Source organism: Chroicocephalus ridibundus, chromosome 4 (genome assembly GCF_963924245.1).
Source record: "Chroicocephalus ridibundus chromosome 4, bChrRid1.1, whole genome shotgun sequence".
In the NCBI taxonomy this organism is placed as follows: Eukaryota; Metazoa; Chordata; class Aves; order Charadriiformes; family Laridae; genus Chroicocephalus; species Chroicocephalus ridibundus.
Window position 1 is genome coordinate 26,210,716 of NC_086287.1, and position 25,695 is coordinate 26,236,410.

The following is a 25,695-nucleotide window of genomic DNA, read 5'->3' on the forward strand; positions in this document are numbered from 1 at the left end:
CAAACAAAGCATTTTATTCCAATGCTCTGCATTATTTCTAAAGTATTCTAGAGAAAATATGTACTGAATGCCAGAAATAATACATCTTGCTGAGACAGGTTTAAAATAGCAAGTATTATGTAAGGGTATACACAAAACCAAAAATGGCTGAAGGGATTGATCAGAGCAGAAATGGAAGAGAATATCTATAGGATGCAAACATTTATAACAAAAAGTCTGACAAATAAATTATTTAAAGTCTATTGTCTGGATCTTCCTCATAGCTTTTAAAATATTTTTCACTAAGTTAAACACAAGAAGGAATATGCAAGACATAAACCAGAAATATCAGACTTTGTTCATAAAGGCAATATCACAGAATTTTTTAATAGGCAAAAAGTATATGCAACAATGGGAGATACAGAAGTTCAATAACGTGTAAATATATCTGTCACCCATTAGTAACAGCAAACAGCTGTATTAATTGAAAAGCGTACTGCAATCAGCCCAACGTACCACATCCTTCCACTAGTTTCCATGGAACAAATATTTTAGCTTGTTTTAAGGTAGAAGGAGGTTTAAAATACATGAGTCAGTTACTTTTAAAAGCACTTTAAAAATAAACGTTGATTTAGTCTTTCCTCTCTTTCTGGAAAAGAATATGATTCAAGCTTGGATTTTCTTTTCCACTGGTACACGAGTATCTATGAAGTCTGTAGCATAAATGTGCAGTTTGTCCATTAGAACTTGATTGTCTTAGCTGCTAATGAGATACTACATAAAGGCACTCAGGAAACTTTTTTTCCCTTTAGCGATTATTCCAGTATCAGAAGGGTGACAGAACCCAGGGGGCGGGGGTTGTATCCCAACATAACGCATTTTGTGTGGGACTCTGACATAGCCAGAGTGTTCCAAATGCAGCCGTTTCAAAAGTAGGGAATTTGGCTGATGTGCACACTGAAGAAGCTACCGTTATGTTTCTGATTAATGCTGGGTGAGTCCAGATCACAGAAGAAGAGGTCATGAGGTGTCCCTGCCCATGGCAGGGGGGTTGGAACTAGGTGATCTTTAAGGTCCCTTCCAACCCGAACCATTCTATGACTCTATGATTATTTGCATGCTTCTCGGCAGTGTTGGTTTTAAAATTTGCTGAGAATCAACGGAAAATGGAAGCATGCCTCTCCCCAAAATAGGCAGCAAAATTAATCTATAATGCAATACTGTAGACTTTTAGTGGCATTAACGGTGACAGAATCTTTTTTTTGTTTGTTTTTTATGAGACCATGTCACACAGTTGGTGAATCTGGGCCTTTGTTTCTGCTCCCTGAAGCGGCCTTCATTTATAATCAGGAATATGGAATCAGGTTTGAATTGGAGAATGTACGTGGCATTTGCAATCATGCAATCTCCAGCTGCAATAGCTAGTAGTTTGAAGGGCTCTACCAGTACCTTCTCCTTGATACTACTGACCCACGTTTATATAAGATCTGACTATTGTCTCGTCAATTTAATTACAATTCCTCAAAGACTATAATTCCAATAAAAGCAGTCTCGATACTACAAAATTAACTTTAAAATACCTACCTGGAGGCAAAGATTCATCCAATAGTCTCCGTTCTCGTGGTAAGCCTTCCAAATAGATGGGTGAAATGATCACTGGCAATCTTGGTGGCAGTCCTACAGAGCTAGTCTCTACAGGTGGCTGTGAACAGGTCTGATCCTGCTGTCAAAACCAGGTGCTCAAGCTATACAATTATTAACAAGCAAGCTGCTGCAGAGCAGCTCCCCCCCGAGCACTGATGTCTGCAGGAGATGTAGAGAGCCAGGGCCCCGTTTGTTTGTTTGTGGTGTATGGGTGAGCTGAGCACGGCCAAACTTGATCTCCGTCTGGCCTCATCTAGCAGCAGGTATGGCAGAAGAATGCTTTAGCGCTTCACTGAAGCAAAAGAGGGTGGGTTGTTCCTTGTATCTGAGCTTGGATTTCCTTAGGCACAGTGGGGAGAGTATGTGTCTAAGCTACAGACTACAGCCAGCCAGAAGCTGACCCTGTGGATTATGTAGTTGTACTGCAGGCAGTACAAAAGGCAGATAACAGATCTCACTACAAGATGGAGAGATGTTCTTAAAACATGTTGGAGGAGCTAGTGGTTAGCCTTCAGTTCAGTAACTGAAGGGCATGAAGTAACCCAAAGGCATGATCTACTTCCTTTGTCTAAGAATGAATTTGAGGCAGCAAGTGCTAGAAGGAAAGTCATTCTAGCCCTGTAAGAGAGGGGTAAGTAGGGATAGCAGTAGTGGTGAGAAAGCAGTAGTTGCAGTGTGTTCAAAGTAATAAACATGCTCAGATTAAACAGTACTGGAGTCAGGTAAAGAAATGCTAAATGGGAGAAAATTTAGTACAATCTCAAGTTTCAGCTATCAAAAAAATACAGACATCATTAACTTGATTGGGTAGATTGGTCTTCAAAACAAATTCAAACTAAACCATCTCCTAAGTAGGTTTATCAAAAAGTCAGAGGGTGATAGTAAGGGATCCCTAGAAAGGTGGTGGAAAAGCTCATTATGGATGTCATCTCTAAGCATGTGGAGGAAAAGAAGGTTATCAGGAGTGGTCAACATGGATTCACCGAGGGGAAATCATGCTTGACCATTCTGTTGCCCTTCTATGATGGCACAACTGGCTGGGTAGATGAGGTGAGAGCAGTGGATGTTGTCTACCTTGACTTCAGCAGGCCTTTTGACACTGTCTTACATAACATCCTCATAGGTAAGCTTAGGAAGTGTGGGTTAGATGAGTGGACAGTGAGGTGGATTGAGAACTGGCTGCATGGCAGAGCTCAGAGGGCTGTGATCAGCAGCACAGAGTCCAGTTGGAGGCCTGTAACTAGCAGTGTACCCAGGGGTCAGTGCTGGGTGCGGTCTCATTCAACATATTCATCAATGACCTGGGTGAGGGGACAGAGTTTACGCTCAGCAAGTTTGTGGATGATACAAAAGTGGGAGGAGCGGCTGACGTACCAGAAGGCTGTGCCACCATCCAGCAAGTCCTGGACAGGCTAGAGAGTTGGGCGGAGAGGAACCTAATGAAGTTCAGCAAGGGCAAGTGTAGGGTCCTGCACCTCGGGAGGAATAACCCCATGCACCGGTACAGGTTGGGGGCTGACCTGCTGGAAAGCAGCTCTGCAGAGAGGGACCTGGGAGTCCTGGTGGACAACCGGATGACCATGAGCCAGCAATGTGCCCTTGTGGCCAAGAAGGCCAATGGTCTCCTGGGGTGCATTAAAAAGGGTGTGGCCAGCAGGTTGAAGGAGGTCATCCTCCCCCTCTACTCTGCCCTAGTGAGGCCACATCTGGAGTACTGTGTCCAGTTTTGGGCTCCCTAGTTCAAGAAAGACAAGGAACTACTGGAGAGAGTCCAGCAGAGAGCTACGAAGATGACCAGGGGACTGGACCATCTCTCTTACGAGGAAAGGTTGAGAAACCTGGGTCTGTTTAGCCCTGAGAAGAGAAGACTGAGAGGGGACCTCATCAATGCTTATAAAGATCTAAAGTGTGAGTGTCAAGAGGATGGGGCCAGACTCTTTTCAGTGGTGCCCAGTGACAGGAGAAGGGACAATGGGCACAAACTGGAACACACGAGATTTCATCTGAATGTGAGGAAAAACTTCTTTGAGGGTGCCAGAGCATTGGAACATGCTGTCCAGGGAGGTTGTGGAGTCTTCTCTGGAAAGAAAAACCCACCTGAATGTGATCCTGTGCAACCTGCTCTTGGTGAATCTGCTTTGGGAGGGGGGTTGGATGATCTCCAAAGCTCCCTTCCAACCCCTCCCATTCTGTGGTTCTGTGAATTTTTGCAGCACACAAAGACAAATGCCCTCATGTTTCTTACCAGTTATGAACAGCCGCAAAATCAATGTCATTTGCCTTTTACTACTACAAAGGCAACATGAAGAGACCTTTTTTTCCCATCTCACTCAACTAAACCAAGAACCGCAAACAAAAGATTAGCTTCGTTTTAGGTCAGGATGGCAGAAGCAGAAGGAGTATGTTCCATTTTAGGCTCTAGTGGAAGTTTTAGAAATTCGCTATTAGAAAACCATTTGAACTTTTTGACACATAGGCGGTCGGCAATTGAGAACTTCAGCCTTTAGTATCTTTTTAATCTTGTTTTAATTATAAAACTTTATGTTCTTTTTTTAGTCATACAAGTACCACCAAGTTTTATACTTAGTCTCCTGCTTCCTTAAATTTTTTAGATGAGAGTATATTTCATATTTGCTGAGTTTATATGTATTAGTTTTCCTACTTAGAGCATTCACATTTACTTCCAGCGTTATCATGAGAACAATATTTTTCTGTCCTGCGCTGATAAAAGTGTGAGATGAGGTTCAAATGAGTGACTTGTCTAAAAGAAGACCATTCTGAAGGTACTTTCAGACATCACAAAGGATGGGCTAGGGAAATAGATACGGAGAATATGTTCTCTTCTTACTTGATTCACTGTATGGACAACCACCACTTGACCAGATTGTGGCTGTGAGACTTTGAGATGTTATAGCTCAGTTTGCTTGCATTCTTCCATGAGAATTTGGTTCTGCATTGTCATGGCAGGAAGGTAGTCGTTGGCTGCGTCTTGAATCCTTGTAGGAATCGGACCTATCGCTCGGCTGATTCTCTGCCCGTAAGAGCCGCTGCTGTTTTTGGCTGAGATTGTCTGACCTCTGTAGACTTGAGCCTGATGCTCGCATATGCCAAACTTGCTTAGTAGGATAAACACATCTCTTCGGAAAGCTTTGGTGAAAATAGCATAAAGAAAGGGGTTGGCACAAGAATTGAGTGGATAGAAGAGTACCAGCAAAATCTTGGAATTGGTGACAGTTATCAGTGGTTTGTTCATAATGGCAGATAAAGCATGGAAAGAGATGGGAGCCATGCACAGAAAGTCAGTGAAAATCAACACAGCCATCCGCTTGGCAATTTTGGTGTCTTTGTCCCCTGACTTGTACTGAGGGTTTCGCACAGTTACATAGATTTTTATGTAGCAGGCACAAATGATGACAAAAGCAATGATGTTACATATTAAAACGAAGACAACGTAGGCTTCAGCCACCGGTGTTTCAGTGTCCATAGGCAAGCAGATGCTGACTTTGCTATAGCTGCTGACACCAACCAGCGGCAAAAGGGCAAGAAGAAAGCACGAGAGCCACCCTCCCAGCATGATAACCAAGGCATGCCGGAGGCGAATCTTTCGATCTGGGCGCATGGCAAAAGTGATGGCGTACCAGCGCTCCAGGGTGATCACAGTCAGTGTGTATACAGAAAGTTCACTAGCAAAGACTGTGAAAAAGCCAGCTGTGTTGCAGCCAGGCCCAGTCTGCCACTCTATAGCGTGGTTGTAATACTCTGACCTGGTGTGGAGGTCCACAGAAGCGATCAGGAGGAGGTACAACCCCATGCAAAAATCTGCGAAGGCCAAGTTACACATCAGAAAGCGTGGTACAGTCAGTTTATAATGGCTGGTGAGAAGGATGAAAAGGACAAAAATGTTACCTAGGATGGCCAGCAGGTTCACAAACCACACCACAATCCTCAGAAACTGATATCCCATTATATCCTCACAAGGATTAAACTCATCAGGCTCTGGAGTGCATATTACATCTTCATTGCCTCCGCAGACAGGATAGTCATAGTGACTGTCAAAGGTCTGGACATCTTCCATTTGAGGGTTCTTGAGCTCTTGGCCAAACCCAAGATTTCCTTCTCCGTGCTCTTCCAAAAAAATGTAATAATGGGAATTTTCATGAAAATTCATGAACTTGGTGTTTTTGTCATACACAGTGTCGGTGTGGTCTGTGTATTCTTCTGCATAATCTTTGTAAAATGGACTGCTGAGAGTTTTGACTGATCTTCTCTTACGAAAGCTGTGACTGCTGCTCTGGTTACATGTCAGATACTCCAGGATTCTGAAAGAGCAGAGGGGGAAATCACTGCTGGTCTTTACAGTCTGACTGGAGCGCAGCAAGTAAACAAAGGGAACACTTCAAAAGCAAATCACCATGAATGAAAACATAGCTATAAGAACATGATTGGATATATTTTTGTTAACAGAGCGTATAGTGAACAATAAACTTGAGTATTCCTGGGCTTTTTTTTTAAACTATATTTTTTCTTTCTCTGTTGTTATCAGCTATCCCCAGTAGTAATTTGGTTTGTTCAGCATCCGCAATCCCTCTTCCTTCTTGGGATTTGCTTTCGTAGTAGGTAACAAGACTTTTATCTGCTGTTTGTAACTTCTTAGATAATACACACAGTATTATTTTCCTTTTCATTTTTGCTTACAAATCAATTTCTCCCAGAATTTTCATCATTTTAATTTCTATTCTGTGTATTTCCTGTAGGTGCTTTACAGCTAACTAGCAGTGTAGTGGTTGGGAATTCTGTACCTCTTAGTGTGATGCACCTGTATGTGTAGTAAAAAATTGTTCATCCTTTTTTAATAGTAAAAAAAGTGCAATTTGGCATCAAATTTTTTTGATCACTGTGATCCACTGTCACATAACCTTTAGCATTTCTCATTTCCAAGTGTGTAGAATTCGAAATTGCTTACAATTTGAGGTTGCATACAATTCACTCTGAGAAGTTTTCATCTCTACTAATAATACGTGTTTATTTCGGTCATTAGATTTGGCTGGGTTCTTTCTGCACGTTCTTCCTGCACAGGTTATGAATCTCTCCACTCCTCAGTTTTATTTGTGTCCTCACTTTCCCAGTCCACTGTAATTGTGAATGTTATTGCTCTGTGAGATTATTATTGAATAATTCATATACTTGTCATAGCATGTTTTTAATATACTATGCATTCCAGTGAAAAATACTGCCATACCGAAGACTGGAGCTGTCTTCCTAAATCAGGGGCTGGCCTGGATGAGAATTCTCTAAACTTTATCAAACTTTAGAGAAATTTACAATGGATTTGCATTCTGTGGTAAAATTCTGCTGCTAATCACAGTAAATCATCGCCCCTCCCTCCTTGCAGCAGATGAGTTGCTGTGTTGCGTCAGGACATCTATAAATGTATTTTCTTCTTTCCAAAAGCTATCAGCACCTGTTCTGATGGGAGGCCAGAAATCCTGCTGAAATGGAATTTGAAATAATCTGTGTACAAGGTTATTACAGAATCATTTATTCTGAGCTTTTCAGTTAGCAAACGTATGAGATATGAGGCTATAACCCCTCCAAAACTTCTTTTTCCAGTCCTTGCTACAGCACATTCTGTATTATGTAGCACATTACCCTTTTTTTTTCACTTTAATTCTGGGCTCAACAAAAGGAGGAGCTGTTGCAAAAGGTGTTACAAATTGTTATATCAAAAATTCTTTCTTCTTTCAGTTTGAAATTGTAATCTCTGTTTCAAAGAATGTCCTCTATACCTAGAAGAAATGGTCACAAAAACGCCAACAGATGTAATTTTCTATTAATACTAAAAAGTTGTCTTCACTTACATACTTTAAAATTGAATGTATGTCAGTGAAACTCACCCACTGTTTTTTTTCCAGCTCTTGAAAGCACAGCAGTGACTTGGATATGATAAGTCAGCTCGCATTAGCTGAAGAAATATCTTTACAGCTGGTAATTTCTTTAAAGTCCATGTATTTTTGGCCATTAGTTCTTTAAGGTTTTCCAATCCTTTGGCCGGAAGGTTAGCAATGGCTGTTCTGGAGACATCCCTAGGAAAATGAAGCAAAAGACAAACATCAGACTATCCAGCAACTGGATCAGACTTTTTTTTAGATTCTCACAGTAATTTAGGAGTTTCATAGAACTCTACAGCAAAAATCAAATCCAGAGGAGGTGGGGATATCCTATCCCTTTGCTAGGTTCTGCTGCCATTCAAATTCAAGTAGGGTATGGATTCCTCCCGTGATTTTCTCTGCATTTTAAAGTTCTTGTCTTTAATGTCTCATAGTGCAGAATGTGGATAATAAAGAAATATCAGGACTTTTAAAATTACGCCTTTAAAGCAAACCAGATACAAATGCATACGCAAAACCAAAGTTTTAAAAATTCTTTAAAGAAATCACATCTTCCATTGCAAGAGCTATTTTCCTTTAGACTCTTTGTAACCTATTGGGATATTTCAATAGAAAGCATTGTAATTACTAAAACAATGTTCTTTATAAACTGAAATTGAAATCTTCTATCTTAGTCCACCCTGAAACTCCCAGAAAATTTAGTATTATGTTTTCTGCTTTCTATTTCTCTGGTACTGACTCCACCTCAGCAGATACATTGCACAGTGAGAACTGCCAGGTGAATGTCATCTGGTCCTGCTAGTGCTTTCCACTCATTTTTTGCTTTGCCCTAAAACCTATTCTACTGACTCTTGAAGTCAAGATATTTTCTCAGAGTTATACTCTGTAAAGAAGTAAGCCTGTAAAAAAGGTTCTAGTGTAGGAATATTGTTTGACCACTTTCATCGTGAACACCCTAATAATAAATAATTCCACTTTTTTCTGTTCGCCACAGCAAAGAGTTGTGGTAAATGGACTTAAATCCAGTTGGCGGCTGGTCACAAGTGGTGTTCCCCAGGGCTCAGTATTGGGGCCAGTTCTGTTTGTCAATGACCTGGACAAGGGGATCGAGTGCAACCTCAGTAAGTTTGCAGATGACACCAAGTCGGGCACGAGTGTTAATCAGCTTGAGGGTAGAAAGGCTTTGCAGAGTGACCTGGACAGGCTGGATTGATGGGCCAGCCTAACTGTATGAGGTTCAACAAGGCCAAGTGCTGGGTCCTGCACTTGCGTCACAACAACCCCATGCAGCGCTACAGGCTTGGGGAAGTGTGGCTGGACAGATGCCCAGTGGAAGAGGATCTGGGGATGCTGGCTGACAGCTGGCTGAATATGAGCCAGCAGTGTGCCCAGGTGGCCTAGAAGGCCAAGAGCATCCTGGCCTGTATCAGGAATAGTGTAGATAGAAGGACTCAGGAAGTGATTGTCCCCCTGTACTCGGCACTGGTGAGGCTACACCTTGAATACTGTCTTCAGTTTTGGGCCCCTCACTAGAAGAAAGACATTGAGGTTCAGGGGCGTGTCCAGAGAAGGGCAACAAAGCTGGTGAGGGGTCTGGAACACGAGTCTTACGAGGAGCAGCTGAGGGAGCTGCGATTGCTTAGCCTGGAGAAAAGGAGGCTGAGGGGAGACCTTCTCGCTCTCTACAACTACCTGAAAGGAGTTTGTAGCGAGGTGGGGGTCGGTCTTTTCTCCCAAGTAACAAGCGACAGGACAAGAGGAAAAGACCACAAGTTACAGCAGGGGAGGTTTAGGGTGGATAAAAAATTTCTTCACAGAAAGGGTTATCAAAGATTTGAACAGGCTGCCCAGGGAATTGGTTGAATCACCATCCCTGGAGGAATTTAAAAGACATGTAGACGTGGTACTTAGGGACATGGTTTAGTGATGGTTTTGTCAGTGTTAGATTAATGGTTGGATTTGATGATCTTAAAGGTCCCTTCCAACCTAGACGATTCTATGATTCTATACAATGTTTCCCAAGAGTGCTGTTCTTATCCCTCTAGAAGTTTCACCCACTGGCTCCTTTCTTGCACCTAAAAGAAGATTATTACTAATTTTATGCTTTAAAAAAATTGCTTCAAAAACACTTGATTTTGCTCTCTTGTGTTTTTTTTTTTCCTTTCAATTTGCTTGTATTCGTTTTTAAATTGACTTAGAAATTGCTTCCCCTTTCTGTAGGAGGGCTTTTTTACTTCTAATAGCTTCTTTGCTATCATACATATTGGAATATATCAATATAGTTGATTTCAACCACATAAACCTCTTTTTTGTTCTTCTGGAGTCCTTTTTGATAGGTAGTATATGTTTCTACCAAGCCCCTGAATTGGATCTTAGAAGATTCTGAATGCTGCCTGCTATCATTTTATCTTTTAAAGAATCACAGAATAGTTGAACTTCCAGGTCGTCCAGTTTGATCTCCCTGATCAAAGCAGGGTCACCTGGACCAGGTTGCTCAGAGCTGTGTCCTGTTAACTTCTCAGTGTCTCCAGGATCGGAGACTCCACAGCCTCTCTAGGCAACGTATTCCAGCATTTGACCACCCTCACAGTAAAGAAGTTTTTTCTTATGTTGCAGTGGACTTCCCTGTATTTCAGTTTGTGCCTGTTGCCTCTTGTCCTGTCACTGGACACCACTGAGGAGACCCTGGCTCCGTCTTCCCAGTTCCATCCCCTACCCACCCCCCCAAGTATTTATACACATTAATAAGATTCCCTTGACTCTTCTCCAGACTAAACGTTTCCAACTCTCTCCACCTATCCTGTTATGACAGATGCTCCAGTCCCTTAATCAACTTAGTGGCCTGCTCCTTTTTGGTTTTCACCAATTTTCTCATTTTATAGAGCTTTCCTTCTGAAGCAAAACATCTTGGTAAACTAGATCTGAGACTAGATCTTACCAAGACAAGGCTGGCCTTTCAGCAACCCCCATGGGTCTCCATCAAGTCCTCATGGTGGTGGCAGCTACCTGCAGGAAGGGAACATGGTTAAATGCTGTGTGATGGGAGGTGCTAAGACTTTTTGGAAGGGAAATGACACCTCACAAACTCTTGGGAGTTTTCTGAGGATGTTCTGGCAGAAGCATATGGAGAAAGATGATCCTGTTTGCACAACAAACTGGGATTTCTGAAAAGCCTTGACAAAATCAGATATCAAGGGCTGTTGAGGTAACTCATCTGTTATGTGACAAGGGGAATGGCTCCCCTTTAATTAAAAAAATGAAAGATTTGGGGAAAAGCCTGGGAACAGATCATAAGTTTTCATGCTAACGAAGAACGGAAAATGAACTGGTATCTATCTGAATATACACATCATTGCAGCAGAGGCCCACAGAGGGTGTGCTAGCGCTGGTACTACTGAAATGTCCACAAACAGTCTGGAAAGAGAATGAGAGTAGCTGCAACAAAGCTTGTTTCCGACACAAAATAATACAAGGTAGTGAAAGCTAAAACTGGTTGTCTAAAGAAACAGAAGGATCCTGCAATACTAAGTGACTGAGCAGTAAAATAATTTACATGATTCAATATTGATGAATGTAAAGTGCATTAAGAAAAAGCAATCTTAACTGTACATGGATGACAATGGGGTCTAATTTACCTAGCATGCTGGAAAGATCTTGGAGTCCTCTCTGCAGATGTCAGGTCAGTGCTACTTAGTAATGTTGAAGGCAAATAAAATTCTAAGAATCCTTAGGAAAGAAATAGAAAATAGAACAGAAAACCTTCCCTTTATAAATCTAATATAACTGCATCTTAAATACTATAATACTATGAAGACTATAAGAGCGCAGAAAGCTACATCAAGGATGATTAAAAGGATCCAATTGTTTATATATGAAGTAATAAAGAGTAGGTAAGAACTTTTGGGAAAAGCTAGGACTGGAAGCACTAGGAGACTATATATGCCATGCATATTGTAAAGAAGGTGACTGGGAATGGTTATTCACTCTTGTGAGATGAGTTTTGGGGCACCTAAGAATGTGAGACAAGAGACTTAAAAATGAGAAAAGCTACAATCTTTCCACAAAATTCCATCATTAAATTGTGAAAGTCAGTGCCGTGCTTCGGTGCGCAGGCCAAATAACAAGGTAACAAGGACAATATGCCTTTTTGGTTTGGGTTTTTTTTCACAGTTGTGTCACATTCCCATCAGAAATGACTGGATCAGGAGGAACATCCTGGGGGACAAGGGCTTGTGCCTTGGGAACAGCTGTGGAGAGGAGCCTCTCCAGGGCCCTGGATGTGCAGGGGAGGGAGCTGCAGCTCCTGGAGAGCTTTAAGCAGAAGGGAGCCGCCAGCCTGGGGCTCAGGTGGGCGAAACGATTTCCCCGGGGAGCAGAGGAGAATGCGCCAAGCCTGTGGCAACTCAAAGAGTGTTATCAAGTGATTTTAAAAAGCCTGAAAGAAAGATCTGTTCAGTGAGAAGAAAGGGCTTGGAAGAATTAGTTATAAGACTATGTCATTTCTGTTCTATCTTACTGAACCCTTTGAATTCTTTTATGTGTGTGTATATGGGTGTGTACTCAAGCAGTTAGGCATTGCAGGTTTTATTTTCAAAAACTCTGCCTGTTTTAAACTGGGGTGCTTGGGGAGAAGACACAGGCACAGCTGCCTTGAAGACCTAGTTGATTTAGGATTAATCCTGTTGCAGGGCTAACAACAGATGGTTGGTCCCATACATGGGCCATATCAAGCACAATGGCTCAGAAGTTTGAAAGCATCCAAAATCCCCAGTTTGGGAAGTCCCTAAAACTGCTGCCATGATGTCTGCCACAAAGAGGTCTTGTGAACTCTGTGTACCGCAGCTATTGCAAATGGAAAAGCCTCCTGGGGGTCTGGTGATAAGTGGTAATTTGTCTCCCAGTGGAAGATAACTTCTTAATTACCCTACATAGGCCCACACTCTGTTAGTGACATAAGTGTGTGTCAACTGGCCAGAAGAAAGTGTGGGATTGACAGGGATTTTTTTACCTTACAAATCCAGTCTTGATGATTATCTACTCAGATTCACAGTCTACTTCAAGCAGTATAGTAGCTGTCTTCAAACTAGAAAGCGTAGGATTGAAAAGGTTTTAAATAATAATTACTGATCTTCAGAGCAATGTCAATCCAAGTAGTTGGAGTCTGCCAGACTATAGCATCTATGTCTGCATTCTGTGTCATTGTACGATCAGTCTTCATTTTGGGCTGCTCAGAAAAATGGGAACCGACTGCAGTTATGTCAGCCTCATTAATATCTAATAATATTGATAAGTAAGATGTCTGATAGACTTGTCAAGAGGATCTGCCTTGAATTGAAGTGGCTATAAAGGAGGCTAGGCCTCCTCAACTGATGAAATGAATGATAACGAGTCACAAGGACTGGATGGTTTTCACCAACAAGTTCTGAAGCAACTCAAGGAGGAAGTAGTTGAATTGGTAAAAGAGGTGTGTAACTTAGACCCCTGTGGGAAGGCAGCAAGCGAGCCATCAACTGATACGATATACCTGGAGGAAGTCAGCAGGTAAAGGCTTTTGTAAAAGTAAGTCCTGCCTTACAAACCTCTCTTTGCTCAGAGTCTCCTGGGACTTCCACGAGGCCTTTGACAAAACCCTACAAAGGCTGATACCGAAACTAGGCAGTCACACTCCTTGTGGGAGACATCAAATGTTCAGGATGATGGTAAAGTCTTAGCAAAATTCACTTCTAGACTAGATCCAGACCAGAATTCAGCATTTAAGTAACCGTGGTCTAGAGCTCGCTCGGGTGCTGGAAGTGGTCTGTCTGTGGTAACGTAGAGCTCTACACTGTGGAGAGTAACAGCAACCAAAGTGCACTCAAGCAATTTTAACATTGTGGCTTGTTAGTAGTTTTGTTTTTCTCTCACATGCTTTCTTATAAATCTCCTGTGACGTTTCTAGGGTGTTGCTTACCTTACATGGAATTTACACATTAGATATTAGATTGAAAGTTGTGGAGACGTTGGAGAGCTTCAGATGAACGTGGGAATAAAACATAGCTTATGATTTAAGAGGTGTTGTTTTCTGAACCAACTGCATATATGATACAAGTGTTAAACAGATATTTAGCTGCTCAAATTTGATTTTTTTTTCTGGGTTATTATTTTTTGGTCTAATTTTTCATTGTTTTTATCAAGTCAGAAGTTCAGAATTAGATATAAGGGATAATAGCTTTTGTCACTAATCTTTTTCATAGCTGGAAACATGCAATTGTAGTATGAAATCAGTAATAATGAGAATTTAAAAGACAGATAATTGAGAAAATAAGATTGAATGCGTCATAGTACCATTGAGAATTTTTACCTAATCATATACAGATTTCTGAGTATTGCAATACTACAATAGATAAAAAAGCATAAAATATGTAACAGATGGACTTAGACTACAGATATTATTTCTATATAGTGAAAGATTCTTTAATTCTACAGATTTGCATTATTTGATTAGCAGAATGCAGAGTGCTCCTGTTGCTCAAAGACATACTTGTGCCCAGTGTCTGGAACAGAACAGAACCTCCTCAGGTAGGACCCATTCCTAGATTGGGAAATGATGCTTTAAAGAGCACTTCTTGTTTCTAAAGATAATTAATTAATCACGTGTATCTTTTGCAACAGTAATGTTTTAAATTTGGACTGTATGTTTTGCTGAAGCTAATTGAATAATGAGCCTGATTGTATTTTTGTTGTACTTTGCTGTACTTGTGCTCTAGGCAGCAGCTCTTGTTGGTGCATTTAGTAAATCCGGTACACTGAGTTGCTGAATCCTAGCCAAGATTTCATTTTCAGGTGAAGAGCAATGTAATGTCATACTGTTAAAATAGTTTTCTAAAGGGAGCAATCTATGTATACATCCACATATATCTGAATATACAGCGGTGACAAAGCAATCAGAATTACTGGCATCTTATCTCCTCTATTCAGTGATCACACTCTCCGCTTCCTCTGCTATTGTAAACTGCAATTTAAAAAAAAATAAAATTACCTAACTTTTTAATATCTACTTAAATATACCATCTAACTAGGTGGTCTGAGAGCATGGCCAAACTCACACAGCACACATATAGCCAAGCACAATTCTTTGTAGTTAAATCGTTTTTCTTGGGTTTTTTTTAAAGCCAAAACGGAAGAAAATTACCCCATGAGGTTGGATCTAAGGTCAGTATTTCAGCCTTTAAGTTGCTGTTGCTGCTGAAATCCTGATTGGAGAAAAAAAGTAAATGATGGATCTGTGGAGCAGACATTCTATCAACCACAAATTCTTATCTCATTTCAAGAGTGCATAAAGGGAACTCAAGAGAGGATGAGTTCTGTTAGCTTGGTCAGGAGGCAAGACAGAGTCTTTTTTTTTTTTTTTCCTCCCCTTTCGTGCTGGTCCCACTGTAAGCAATGCCATTCATTGCCCCAGCAAAAGGAATGTTTATCTTCTGGCAACCATTTTCGATACATTTAATTTTCAAAAGGAAACAGTATTTTAAGTAGAACTTTCTTTTTAAGGAGGATCTGATGTCCACAAATTCCCATGCCAGCTAAAAACAGCCTCATGCCTGAACCAAAATTACTTAACAAATTTTTTAGTAAAATAAGACAAGTTGTTTACAGTACCCAAGGGGGATATGGAAGGGGGCTGTATTGGTCAGACTTTTCAGGCTATTATGCAAGTTATCAAATCTCTGGTCTCTCTATAATTAACTCATTAATATTAGTCTTGATGGTACAGTGAGGGTGTGTAATAAAGCACCAATTGCAAGCCCATTCTGTTTCCTATGGGAGATGTTAATGGCCATTGACATGATGCAACAATAAATAGTAAGGTTCTGCTCAATTTTCATTCATTTTGATTTCAGCCTTCTTAAGGCAGTGCATATGTGGGAGTTTCAGAAACTATTTTGTTCCTGTTAAAACAGTTCTAGTTCCTGAAGGTCAACTAAAAGATCTGTTCAGGTGGAAGGGTTCTGCTCTAAATTGTTCCTGGAAGGTATCTCGCTTTATAACAAACCTTTCCTACATCACACATGTGGAATAATTCCTGGTTATCCATGGGTAACAGAAATCCCTAAAGCTGCTTTAAAACTGTATTGAAATTAAATGAAAAATTAATAATATGGCACTATGTTTTGGATTTGTGAATGAAAACAGTGTGGATAACACAGGGATATTTTAGTGCACTGCTGAGCAGTACTTATACAGCGTCAAGGCCTTTTCTGCTCCTCACGCCGCCCTGCCAGCAAGCAGGATGGGGGTGCACAAGGCGTTGGGAGGGGACACAGCCAAGACAGCTGACCCAGCTGACCGAAGGGATATCCCAGATCATATCACATCATGCTCAGCAAAAATATCCAGGTGGAAGTTTGCCAGGGCTGCCATTGCTTGGGGACTGGCTGGGCATTGTTTGATTGGCAGGGAGCAATTGGTTTTGTTGCATCGCTTGTTTTTCTTGGGTTTGGTTTGCTTTTTTCCCCCTCGTTGTTGGCTTTTTTCCCCCATCCTTCTTTTAGTTATTACACTGTCTTTATCTCAACCCATGAGTCTTCTCACTTTTACCCTTCCAGTTCTCTCCCCCATCCACTGGGTGCAGGGGGTGAGCAAGTGGCTGTGTGGAGCTGAGCTGCAGGCCAGGCTTAAACCATGACACCTTCCTAAGATCTTTGGCTTAGGACTAGCAAATCAAAGGATCATGATGTGAAATAGTCCGACTTTTTTAATCACTGTTGATTTATTGTTGCTTACATGCCATTTTATGCCTTCTGCCTTTAAGAAGCAATACCTCTCTCTGTCACTATAGTACCACATCTCTCTTTAAGTATAAATACTACTAGGAGTATTGTTGGAGTATTGTATAACACTCTAATGGGAGATGGATAACTGTCTCTTTAGACTGCAAATGGAAAACACGTCCCAAGGATCAATGGCAGCTGGGTTAGTACAATAATTATAGAAGATTAGAAAAATTTCAAGCAATTTGAGAAATCAAACTTGAAAACACAGAGAAGGAAGATCTTTACAGTTACATATGCATGTCCTAGGAATTCATCTCTAGCCCCTAAACCAAGAGGCTCTGTGTAGTTCACACACCTCAAAGCTAGCCCTTGCTGAGTGAACTTACCTGGCAACATTATTATAGCATATGTTTACCCCACAACCCTTTGCAGCATGTCATTACTTGTTCACCTGTCTAGCATAACAACACTGGTGCTTTAAATACCTACAAGAACTCCAAGAGTCAAAACCTGTGCTGCTGCAAGCTCTCGCCTCCCTTAGTTTTAAGATCCCCAAGTGTTTTTTCTTCTGCCATCCCTAGGAAGGAGCTTTTCAACCCACGGTGCCACCTGTAGCCTCAGAGGGAAGACCTGCAGTGAGCCATATGAGACCCCAAACGTAACAGGAGAGTGCAGTGTGCTTTGAGACTGTGTATTTATTGTGACAAAGTAGTATTGTAAGGGAAATACGGTGTCCAGCTAAAGTTACATCAACTGAAAAATCAACAAAATGAGAAAGGGCTTCTCTGGTGCCACGTGCAATATTCAAAGACCTTATTAGCCAAATACTAATAAAAAAGGATTAATCAGCACCAACACAGCCTCTGTCGCAGTTCTCCGACAATGACCATCTTAGTTCAGGGGTTGCTGGCCTGAGCCCTCCTGAAAGCAGAAATAGTGGAAATGAAGGTGATCCACCTAGCAGGGAGGAAGAGGAGCAACAGCCACCACAAAGGCTCCCTGAGCAGGAGGTTTATCAGCCCCTTTGTGAGCTTTTTCAGGCTTCCCTTCTGATTTGTTGCCCTCTGCTTTCAGAACCCTCTCTTTTGCTCTGCCTAGATGGCCAGTCCTCATCCTGATGGTGGACCAGGGCCTTGACTGTGCTTGTCTTATCCAGAATGTATAACTTTTAAGACATGGTCAGAAAACACTGCCTTTTCACTGCTGTCTCAGGATCTGGCCACTCATGGCACAACTGAGGTTTATCCCTCAGGTGATCCAGTGATAAGAAAAAAAAAAAAAGGCATGTTAGTCCTTGACAGCATCTTGAGGGACACAGTGAAGTGTATTACTGCCTTCACCTGTTCTTCTCATACACACCTGCATCCCATGGACTTTACAACTTTGAATGAAGAGGCCTGGACTAGTTTACTCCCTTTGCAGGCCCTCTGGAGAGAAGCGCTGGGTGGAATGTCCCACCAGCTGGCAGCCAGAGCCACCAGACTTGAGGTAAGAAGGTTGTGACAAAACATTATCCCTACTGACCTACGTAGTCCTGCAGCTGCTTTTTGCTGAGGGAAAAGGAATGAGAATGAGAGCGGTGAGTGAAGGGGAGGAAGAGCCGGCCTGCCTGTCCTTGTGAGGATGTCTGCAATAGTGCTTCCCAACTCTGGCTTTCTGAGCTGTTCTAAAACGTGATAGCTGGTGACGCATCAGATGCCACTGGGAAAGTGAGGATGACTTTAGGAAACAGACAAAATGTCACCTCAGTGTGACAGGAGTGGCTCAAGCCAGTGAAAGGAAAACCTGATACTCCCTAGAACTGGTCTCAGACCCTGTTCCCAAGGATTCTGCTTGTAGCTCCACTGGACCTGTGGTAGAGAGTGATGCGGAGGAATGATGTGGCCCTGAAAGGTGGGCCCGCAGCCGGATCCTTCCTCTTCACCCCACAAGACAATGTAATTTAGATGACTGAAGCAGAAGACAGGCTACCATTCACACACAGGCCTTGCAATGCATCTGACTTGAAATGCAGGGGACAGAGAGAACCAGAGATTTGATGACAACCTTGCCATCAAAGGTCTGTTGCAGCTTTGCACAGCAGGGACACAACTCTTCTTAGCATAAAGTGGTTATGGCCACTACAGCTTCTTCTGTAGATTGCTATGTCGCTGGTAGCTAGCCTGATTTTCTGGAGTTGGAAACATTCTGGGAGAAAAATAATGTCTTCTGCATCTTTTCATTATTGTAGCTAGCCACTAGGATTCCTTCTGTGAACAATGCATCATTATTCTGATATAAATATGCTGTTTTCCTGAAGAGCAGAAAGTGATTTTTACACACAGTGAGCACTGCTGGTACCATCTGGTTTTGCAGTGGAGGGGGGAATCCCACTTCCAGCACTTCAGTTCTCCCAGTGATCAGTGCTATGCACTATGTTACATGCTAGATGATTTGAATCAGGGAATATGATTCTTCTCAAAGTTCTTAAACTTGTTGTTTGTTTCATTTGGTATTGTGATTCCTAATTTTAGTGAAGAGTTCTCCAGAGGACTATAAAATCAGACTGAAACCCAAGTTACACGAGAAAGAAGAAAAGACAGCACCAGAAGTAACCAGAATAATCTGTCTAAAATTATTTCTCATCTCTGTTTAAATTTCCTTTACACGTGTGCTACTAGAATCCCTAGTTTGTATTACAATTGTACTACAGTTGTATGCTCATAAGACAGAGTATAGTATAGAATCTTTCAGAAGAAAAATTGATAGGAACAGTATTTCTAATGTAAGATGCAAGCATTTCTTAAATCGGTTCCCTAAAGCACAGCTTTTGTTGCTGATATTCTTTTAGTAAACATGCCATTCTCATTCCTGCTGCTCTGCTGCTAATAATGGTCAGAAAGAAACTACAACCTAAAATAGTATTGTTTTTAAGGCTTTCTCTACTTCATTTTCTCCTACTCACAGTAGAGTCGGTCCACTGTGCACTCCCAGAAATGCATCGTCATTGATAACTTCCAGGTATTTGTTCTTGTGCAGATAGCTGCAGAAACAAACAAAACACACTGTTTTGGAACTAGTTATCCATAGGTTAAAGAAGATCTTCAGTTTACTTGCCTAAACAGATTTACAAAAGCAATATGTATAAGGGCCATCCTATCCCAACAACATATCGAAGCCAAGGAACAAAATACAGGTTTGCGATTTTGAAAATAAATTAAATTCCTCAACAAGTAATAAATAAATTACCAAAATAAATTACCTTTGCTCCAAATTCCTTTTCTCTCTCTGTCATATACACAAAGACACATGCATGCACACTGTATCTTCAGGTAAGTACGTGTGAGGGCGAGACGAAATAGATTGTTTTGCTTTCATCAGAATGAGGTAGGGGGAATTACATGATACTTACAGGAACACACCATAAGCAAACATGAAAATAATTCTCTCCTTGTTTTGAGTTCGATAATAAAAGTTTTAAATACTTTAAAATCTCCATAGCCGAGTGGAAGCCCCCCTGTACAGGTCAATAGGTAATGATGAAGTTTTCTTATAAGAAGAGCAAGAGAGGGAGTGAGAAGGAGGATAAATCAGAAGGAAAAAAAAAAAAAAACTTATGTAAAAAAAAATAAATCTAAAGTCTTGGGAAACAACAGTTTCCTGAGTAGCCAACACTTTCCTGAAATATGGAATGCTGCAAACTTCTCCTATCATTACATGGTTGATGTAATCAAGAATGAACATTAATTCCCATCACTCTGGAAACTGACATATAAGAAAGCGTGGATCCAGGAAGTAGGGAATTTAAAATTGAGTTAAAGGTGCATGATTAGAGGCAGGCAATTCAAGGCTACTGAACATTCAAAAAATTAACATAACCCAAGTGGAACAATCAATGTTAAATTCACTTCTGTGTTTTTAGATTTAAAAATGATTGATCTGGAATGAACCTGGATATTTCTTTTAGCTGGATTCCTGTTTATCATGGTCTGAAACTGTCATTTGAGAAACTCATAAATACAGGATTATTACTGCAGGTAATTCAGCCAAGTTCCAAATTGCTTTAGAGATGCTATGCTTTTCTCTCTGAGACTTTTTTTCTCAACGGCCTAATAGAATTTATGGAGTCTGTGGAAAGACTTGGGAGAAATAATTGGCCTCTACAATTCTACAATTTCAGGTGTACAAAGGGAAAGCATAAACTAAAAAAACTGCAGCAGCAGCAGAAGCACAGACATCCTGCTTTTCTGCCAGACTCACAGTGGACAGACGCACTGGGCACATTTTATGACATTCTTGTGAAGAGCAGATATATACAGGATGTGACGAAATGGAAGAATAAGCATTATTTTTATGCATACAATGCCAGCTCGTGTGTATTAGTGGGGTATATTTGACATAGAGTTATATAAAGATTGGGTTTTGGAACAATTGTCCAGCTAAAAAGTACTTCACAAAATGCAACAGGCATGTTAATTTCCTTGACGAGGTGGTTCCTCCTGGTTAGCTGGGAGGGAGGAGGACTGTAGTTATAAGCAGCTAGATCTAAACACACAGACAGGAATACGCTGAATTAGCTGAGCAATGAAAAGAGACTGAAGATTAGGTTGCAATATATACATATATACATACATATATATGTGTGTGTGTGTTTATATATGTGTACATGTGGATACTACTGTGATAATTATTTCCCTAAGCCAGCAGTTAAACTCTGGGTGGTGTTTTTACGTAGTTCAATCACCTTCTGTCATAGTGTTTACAAGAGAAACAGCTTGCAGGCATCAAACCTAGTCATGCTTTTTAATTTAATTTAGATGGAAATTGAAATCTCGTGATGGGATTAAGTATAATTTACCAAATATAGTAGTCCCTGGAGGAGGATGGAGGAACGTCTAGCGCTCTCAGTTGATGGGCACTACATAAGCAAGGAGATAAAACAGTCCACATGTTTTGTTTCTGTACTATGACAAAGGACCTCTGAGAGAGGTTTGAGCCAAGGCAGCAAAGGGGGTGGTAGAGCTGCAGGACTCCACTTCAGGGCAGAAATGCAATGCAACCCATTAAGGAGAACAGGGAAAGTTGTCAAGGGGAATGTATGTTCCCCTTGATGAAATGATGGCAAAATTATCAACACTATAAAGGCCCTGAGGGAGCATGGTTCCTAGGCAGAAGAGACTCGTATCACCTGTGACTGTCCCATTTATAAATTTTATCAATTTTCTGTAGAGTGGAAAAGGTAAAGTCTAATGTCCTCAGTAGCAAACTACGGATTAAAACATGAGGCTGCAGCCTAAGAGCAACAACAGGGTGCACAGACTGCAATATTATAAATAGCTCAGGTTCATCAAAAGCAGGAAGAGGAACTCATAATGACATAAGTATGACAACAGCGGGTGACACAGGCCCAACAACTACAAGCATCAGGATTGCTTGACATTTCACCAACACGGGCACAGGGCTGGTGGAGGCCTTGTAATGCAAGAACAAACAGAAAGAAGATGACTACAGATGATGACCATAAAGCATTGCTCAAGACAACACGATGTGGTCTTCAGTCCAGTTGAAGGATAGAAACTTTGCAAGGATTGCAAGTTTGCCTTATGGAAGTCACGTTTCACAGGGTAAATAAAAGAAAATTCTGAGAAAATTCCCAATGATGAGATCAGCAGCAAAAGAGAGAAATAGGAGAAAACCAACAATATCGCCCAAGTGAAGCCAAGTGACATTGCTCAGAATTTAAACATAATTATCTTAAAAAAAAATCTTATTTTATTATCTTAAAAAAAATTTCATAAAATTTTACAGTGCAGTTGGCACAGAAATTATAAGATGTCCAGACCGGACCTATTAAAGAAATTAAATTAAATGAAAGGAGAAAGAATTTGATACTACAGATGCAGGCAGTAATACCTCGAGAACAGAGGGATGTTTGGTAGTATAACTATCGTAAGCATTTTAAAGCTAGCTTGTGAGGTACCTGGGAAGGCAAAAATTACAATAGAAAGGTTGTCACAACAGGTTTCAAAGGGTGCCCATGAAGTTGCTGTGAGCTATGCCCACTGTGCCAGTTAGTGGTAAAGATACAAAGGTCAAACCTTTCCTAATTGTAAGTTCTGTAACAAAAACACCATTTGAGATGGTGGCTGTGGAGATAATTGAATTGACTCAGGAAAGTGCACAGGCCCACTATTTTATCTTTGTGCTGGAAGAGTCTTTCAAATTCAGATAGCTGAACTGGGGTTTAGCTGTAAAAATAATAAAGTCAGAGCAATTGTTTCTTGGTGTGGAAAAAAACAAGTAAAGATTCTAATCCTGTCCTGGTTGAAGTCATTGGCCAATTTTTCATAACATTCACTGGATATAAGCTTATAATGATCACCATAGTGAGAAATGAGCAGCAAATGCACTTTGGCTGGGTTACACAGCACGAAGGCTTAGGGAGCCAAGCCAGAGTAACACTTCTGGCATGTTATTCACTGGACATCACCCATGCCTAAAGCCTTGTTTCGTACAGAGGAAAATAGCTTACTTCATCTTCTCAGTTATTGTTGTTGGAAATAAGCTTTAATTCTTTAGACATATATGGCATTCTAGTATCACCTGACATGTGTGTTTTCTGAGAGGTGACTTTCATATTCTGAAATGACAACCTACTCACTTTTGGTGTGAGCATTTGCTTCAGTTTGCAAATTTCCCCATGATTTTGTCTGCAAAGCTAATACAAAAATTAAAACCAGAGCAAGAGCTAGTAATTAATCCAAGATTTCAACATCTAGGTTGTAGTTCTGAAGGGCACAAAAGCCTGCCTGACCTAATAAAACCTGTCTGTTTTAGTAACTAGACATTATTATACAACCTGATAATTGCTTGTCCAATTTTGAAATAGTTTCCCCTGATATTTGAACAGCACAGTGAGCGATAAACCTGAAATAGAATAATTTACATACGTGATAAAAATCTTCAAACTTACAAATAAAAACAGCCAGCCAGAGATTTTTGGGAAGTTCATAACCATGTGTTACCAAGGAGGGGCTGCAGTTTTAGTTGCCAGTTTTCACATAGATGAGTCAGGCCTATCAGAATGTACAATTGCCTGATGCTAATTGATTTCAGTTGTTTAAGCCCTTTTATTTTGATAGGTATCTCTTTTAAATGGAAAGAATAAGACTTTGGTAAATATTAATTTGACAAAGAAACTTCCTGTAGAGCCACTATAGCTCCTTCTGAGAGTGCCTTCGATGCTGTTGTTACTGATAGCTAAATGGTATAGAATGTCATTTAAATACACTGCAGAAAACCACAACAGTGGCGCCCATGTGTCTAAACAAATATTGGAAGTCTTAAAAATCACGTGGGTGAATTGAAATATCTGTCCTCAGTGGGGACGCTAGAATAGTCATTTTGGAAAGTTGGTGGAAGGCAATCAGATAGACATGAATGCTCCCATACAAAGTATGCAGGAAACCTGGAGCAGTCAATGCTGAATCTGGAGTAGGATATGCTGATGGTTTCATAGTGCTACAAGTAAAAGAATTCTTTTGGTTTGTTTTTTTTTCTTTTTTTTTTTTAATCAGATCAGTAAGCTAACTATGCCAGTGACTAATGCAGAGTCTCTATGGACTAAAGATCCAGGCGTAAGTGGGGAAAACATTGCATCAAGTCTCAACCCCACCAGAAAATAATATGACTGCAGTATGCTGAACAGGGTTTTCTGAGGACGTGAAACAGTAATAGAGCATTTCTGCTGCTGTGTAAAACAGGACAATGTCAGGTCAAGGCATGACAGAGATAGCGAGTATTTAGACATTATCAATCCATGCTTCATAAAGCAACAGGTTAGAGGGTCCGCATGAGGAAAAGCAACTTTTGATTTCAGCTTGAGTGGCACGCATGCTCTGTTTGTTACAGTCTAAAGTCTGTTTTATAAGAGCAACCACCAGGTGCTGATATTCAGCAACTCTGTAGGACCAAGAAAGCCAAAGAGTACACCGCAGCTATAGTCTCCAAAAAGGAGAGATACATATATATGAGAAAACTTCCTTAAAAATAAACAAAAGTATGAAAGTTAAATTATTGAGGGCATTCTGGGAACTCAGTTAGGGACACCAGATTGGAGATCCAGAGCAAATGTGAATAGCATGAGATGGCAAAAGAAAAACAAAATCCTGAATATCCAAAACCTTCAGCTGAGATGAAAAACCAAAAAATGCTGAAAGGTCTGAAGATATTTTTGCAAAGTATTTTATTTTTACCAAGAGTGTATTTTCTTCTGGGGGTAAAAGGTATGAATTAAAAATGCTGACCAGCTACTTCAACTAACTAACATATAGGTCCACATAGCTTTCTTCTTTCAGTGTAAAAGATTTCTGTTTCTCTTCTTCCATAGTCCAAGGTCATTCATGCAATCCCCCATATTGTAGCCGGACACACCTTTATCAGTGTTTTGTTTTCTTAAATGGATTATTTCACTGATAAGGTTTTACTGCAGTCCCACAACCAATTTTATCAGCACAGGGAGAGATGGAATAAGAATAAACAATCAGATTAGAGAAAAAGGGAGGTTTTGCAAAATTTTCTTCCAAAGGATCACTTAGTTAAAAGCCAAGTACATTTACTAAAGTTCCTCATTGGAATACCTCCATGGATTATGGAATTATGGATTATTTGATAGTGTCTGCTTGCTTTCTTTCAGTTTCTGATTTTAAAGCAAGGCAGCAGAGCTTAATAAACAAGGAGAAAAATAACACATTGGCCACACATTGAAGTATCACCACTATAGTATTAAACGGGCTCTGGACATGTAACACGTTAATGTATCTATGCATCCTGTTGGATTATGAAATGAAGGTTAAAGAAAGGAAGAACAGGCAAAAGAGATGCGTTGGTAAATGAGCCGTATTAAGGCTTCATCCTATGTTTTTTCTACACCATTGTTTATCTTGACTCTGAGCTAAGCCAAGCATTTTGAGTGATCCCTGAGAGTGTGTACCAAAGTAAATATATCCTTTTGGAGTTTATTTTTGTAATTAGACTTTGAGATTGCACACTTTCCTTTTCAGTAATTTAGACAGCTCTGTAAAATCTCGTCACAAATATATTTTGCCATTCACTGGAAAGATGTTTTAAAAACTCTTCTTTCCTCACTAATTTCCTTACAGAAATAAACATTGGTGCAGGAGCACCACTTTGCAAAAGTCTGCAGGAGTAATGTAGTTCATGGACCTTAATAATATGTTAGAATGAGGGATTCAAGTTTCAGATGAATGCTGTTCAGTAGAAGTATCACTCGGCCCTTCATTCCTAGTTGTGTACTTCCCTGCCTTTAAAAAACGTGTACAGCGATGCTGTGGTTTGCTATAAAACAAAGATCCTTATTGGATGAGGAGATTTATTAGGTAGTGCCATCATTCAGTATGATAATGGAAACTGTTTATGCGTGGTTCCAGATC

At 40.5% G+C, this 25,695-nt stretch overlaps 1 protein-coding gene across 3 annotated transcripts in view; it reads right to left on the reverse strand.

Annotated features, from left to right (window-relative positions):
• Nucleotides 1–4,441: 4,441 nt before the first annotated feature.
• TSHR (thyroid stimulating hormone receptor) overlaps nt 4,442–25,695 on the reverse strand; it is a 69,670-nt gene continuing 48,416 nt past the window's right edge. For all 3 annotated transcript variants that reach the window (XM_063332438.1, XM_063332437.1, XM_063332435.1), the window contains 3 exons: nt 19,209–19,286; nt 7,518–7,706; nt 4,442–5,942 (listed from right to left, as the gene is read on the reverse strand). In XM_063332438.1, the coding sequence (XP_063188508.1) occupies nt 4,532–5,942; nt 7,518–7,706; nt 19,209–19,286 (1,678 nt within the window). In that variant the 3' untranslated portion in view covers nt 4,442–4,531. The remainder of the gene's footprint in view (nt 5,943–7,517; nt 7,707–19,208; nt 19,287–25,695) is intronic.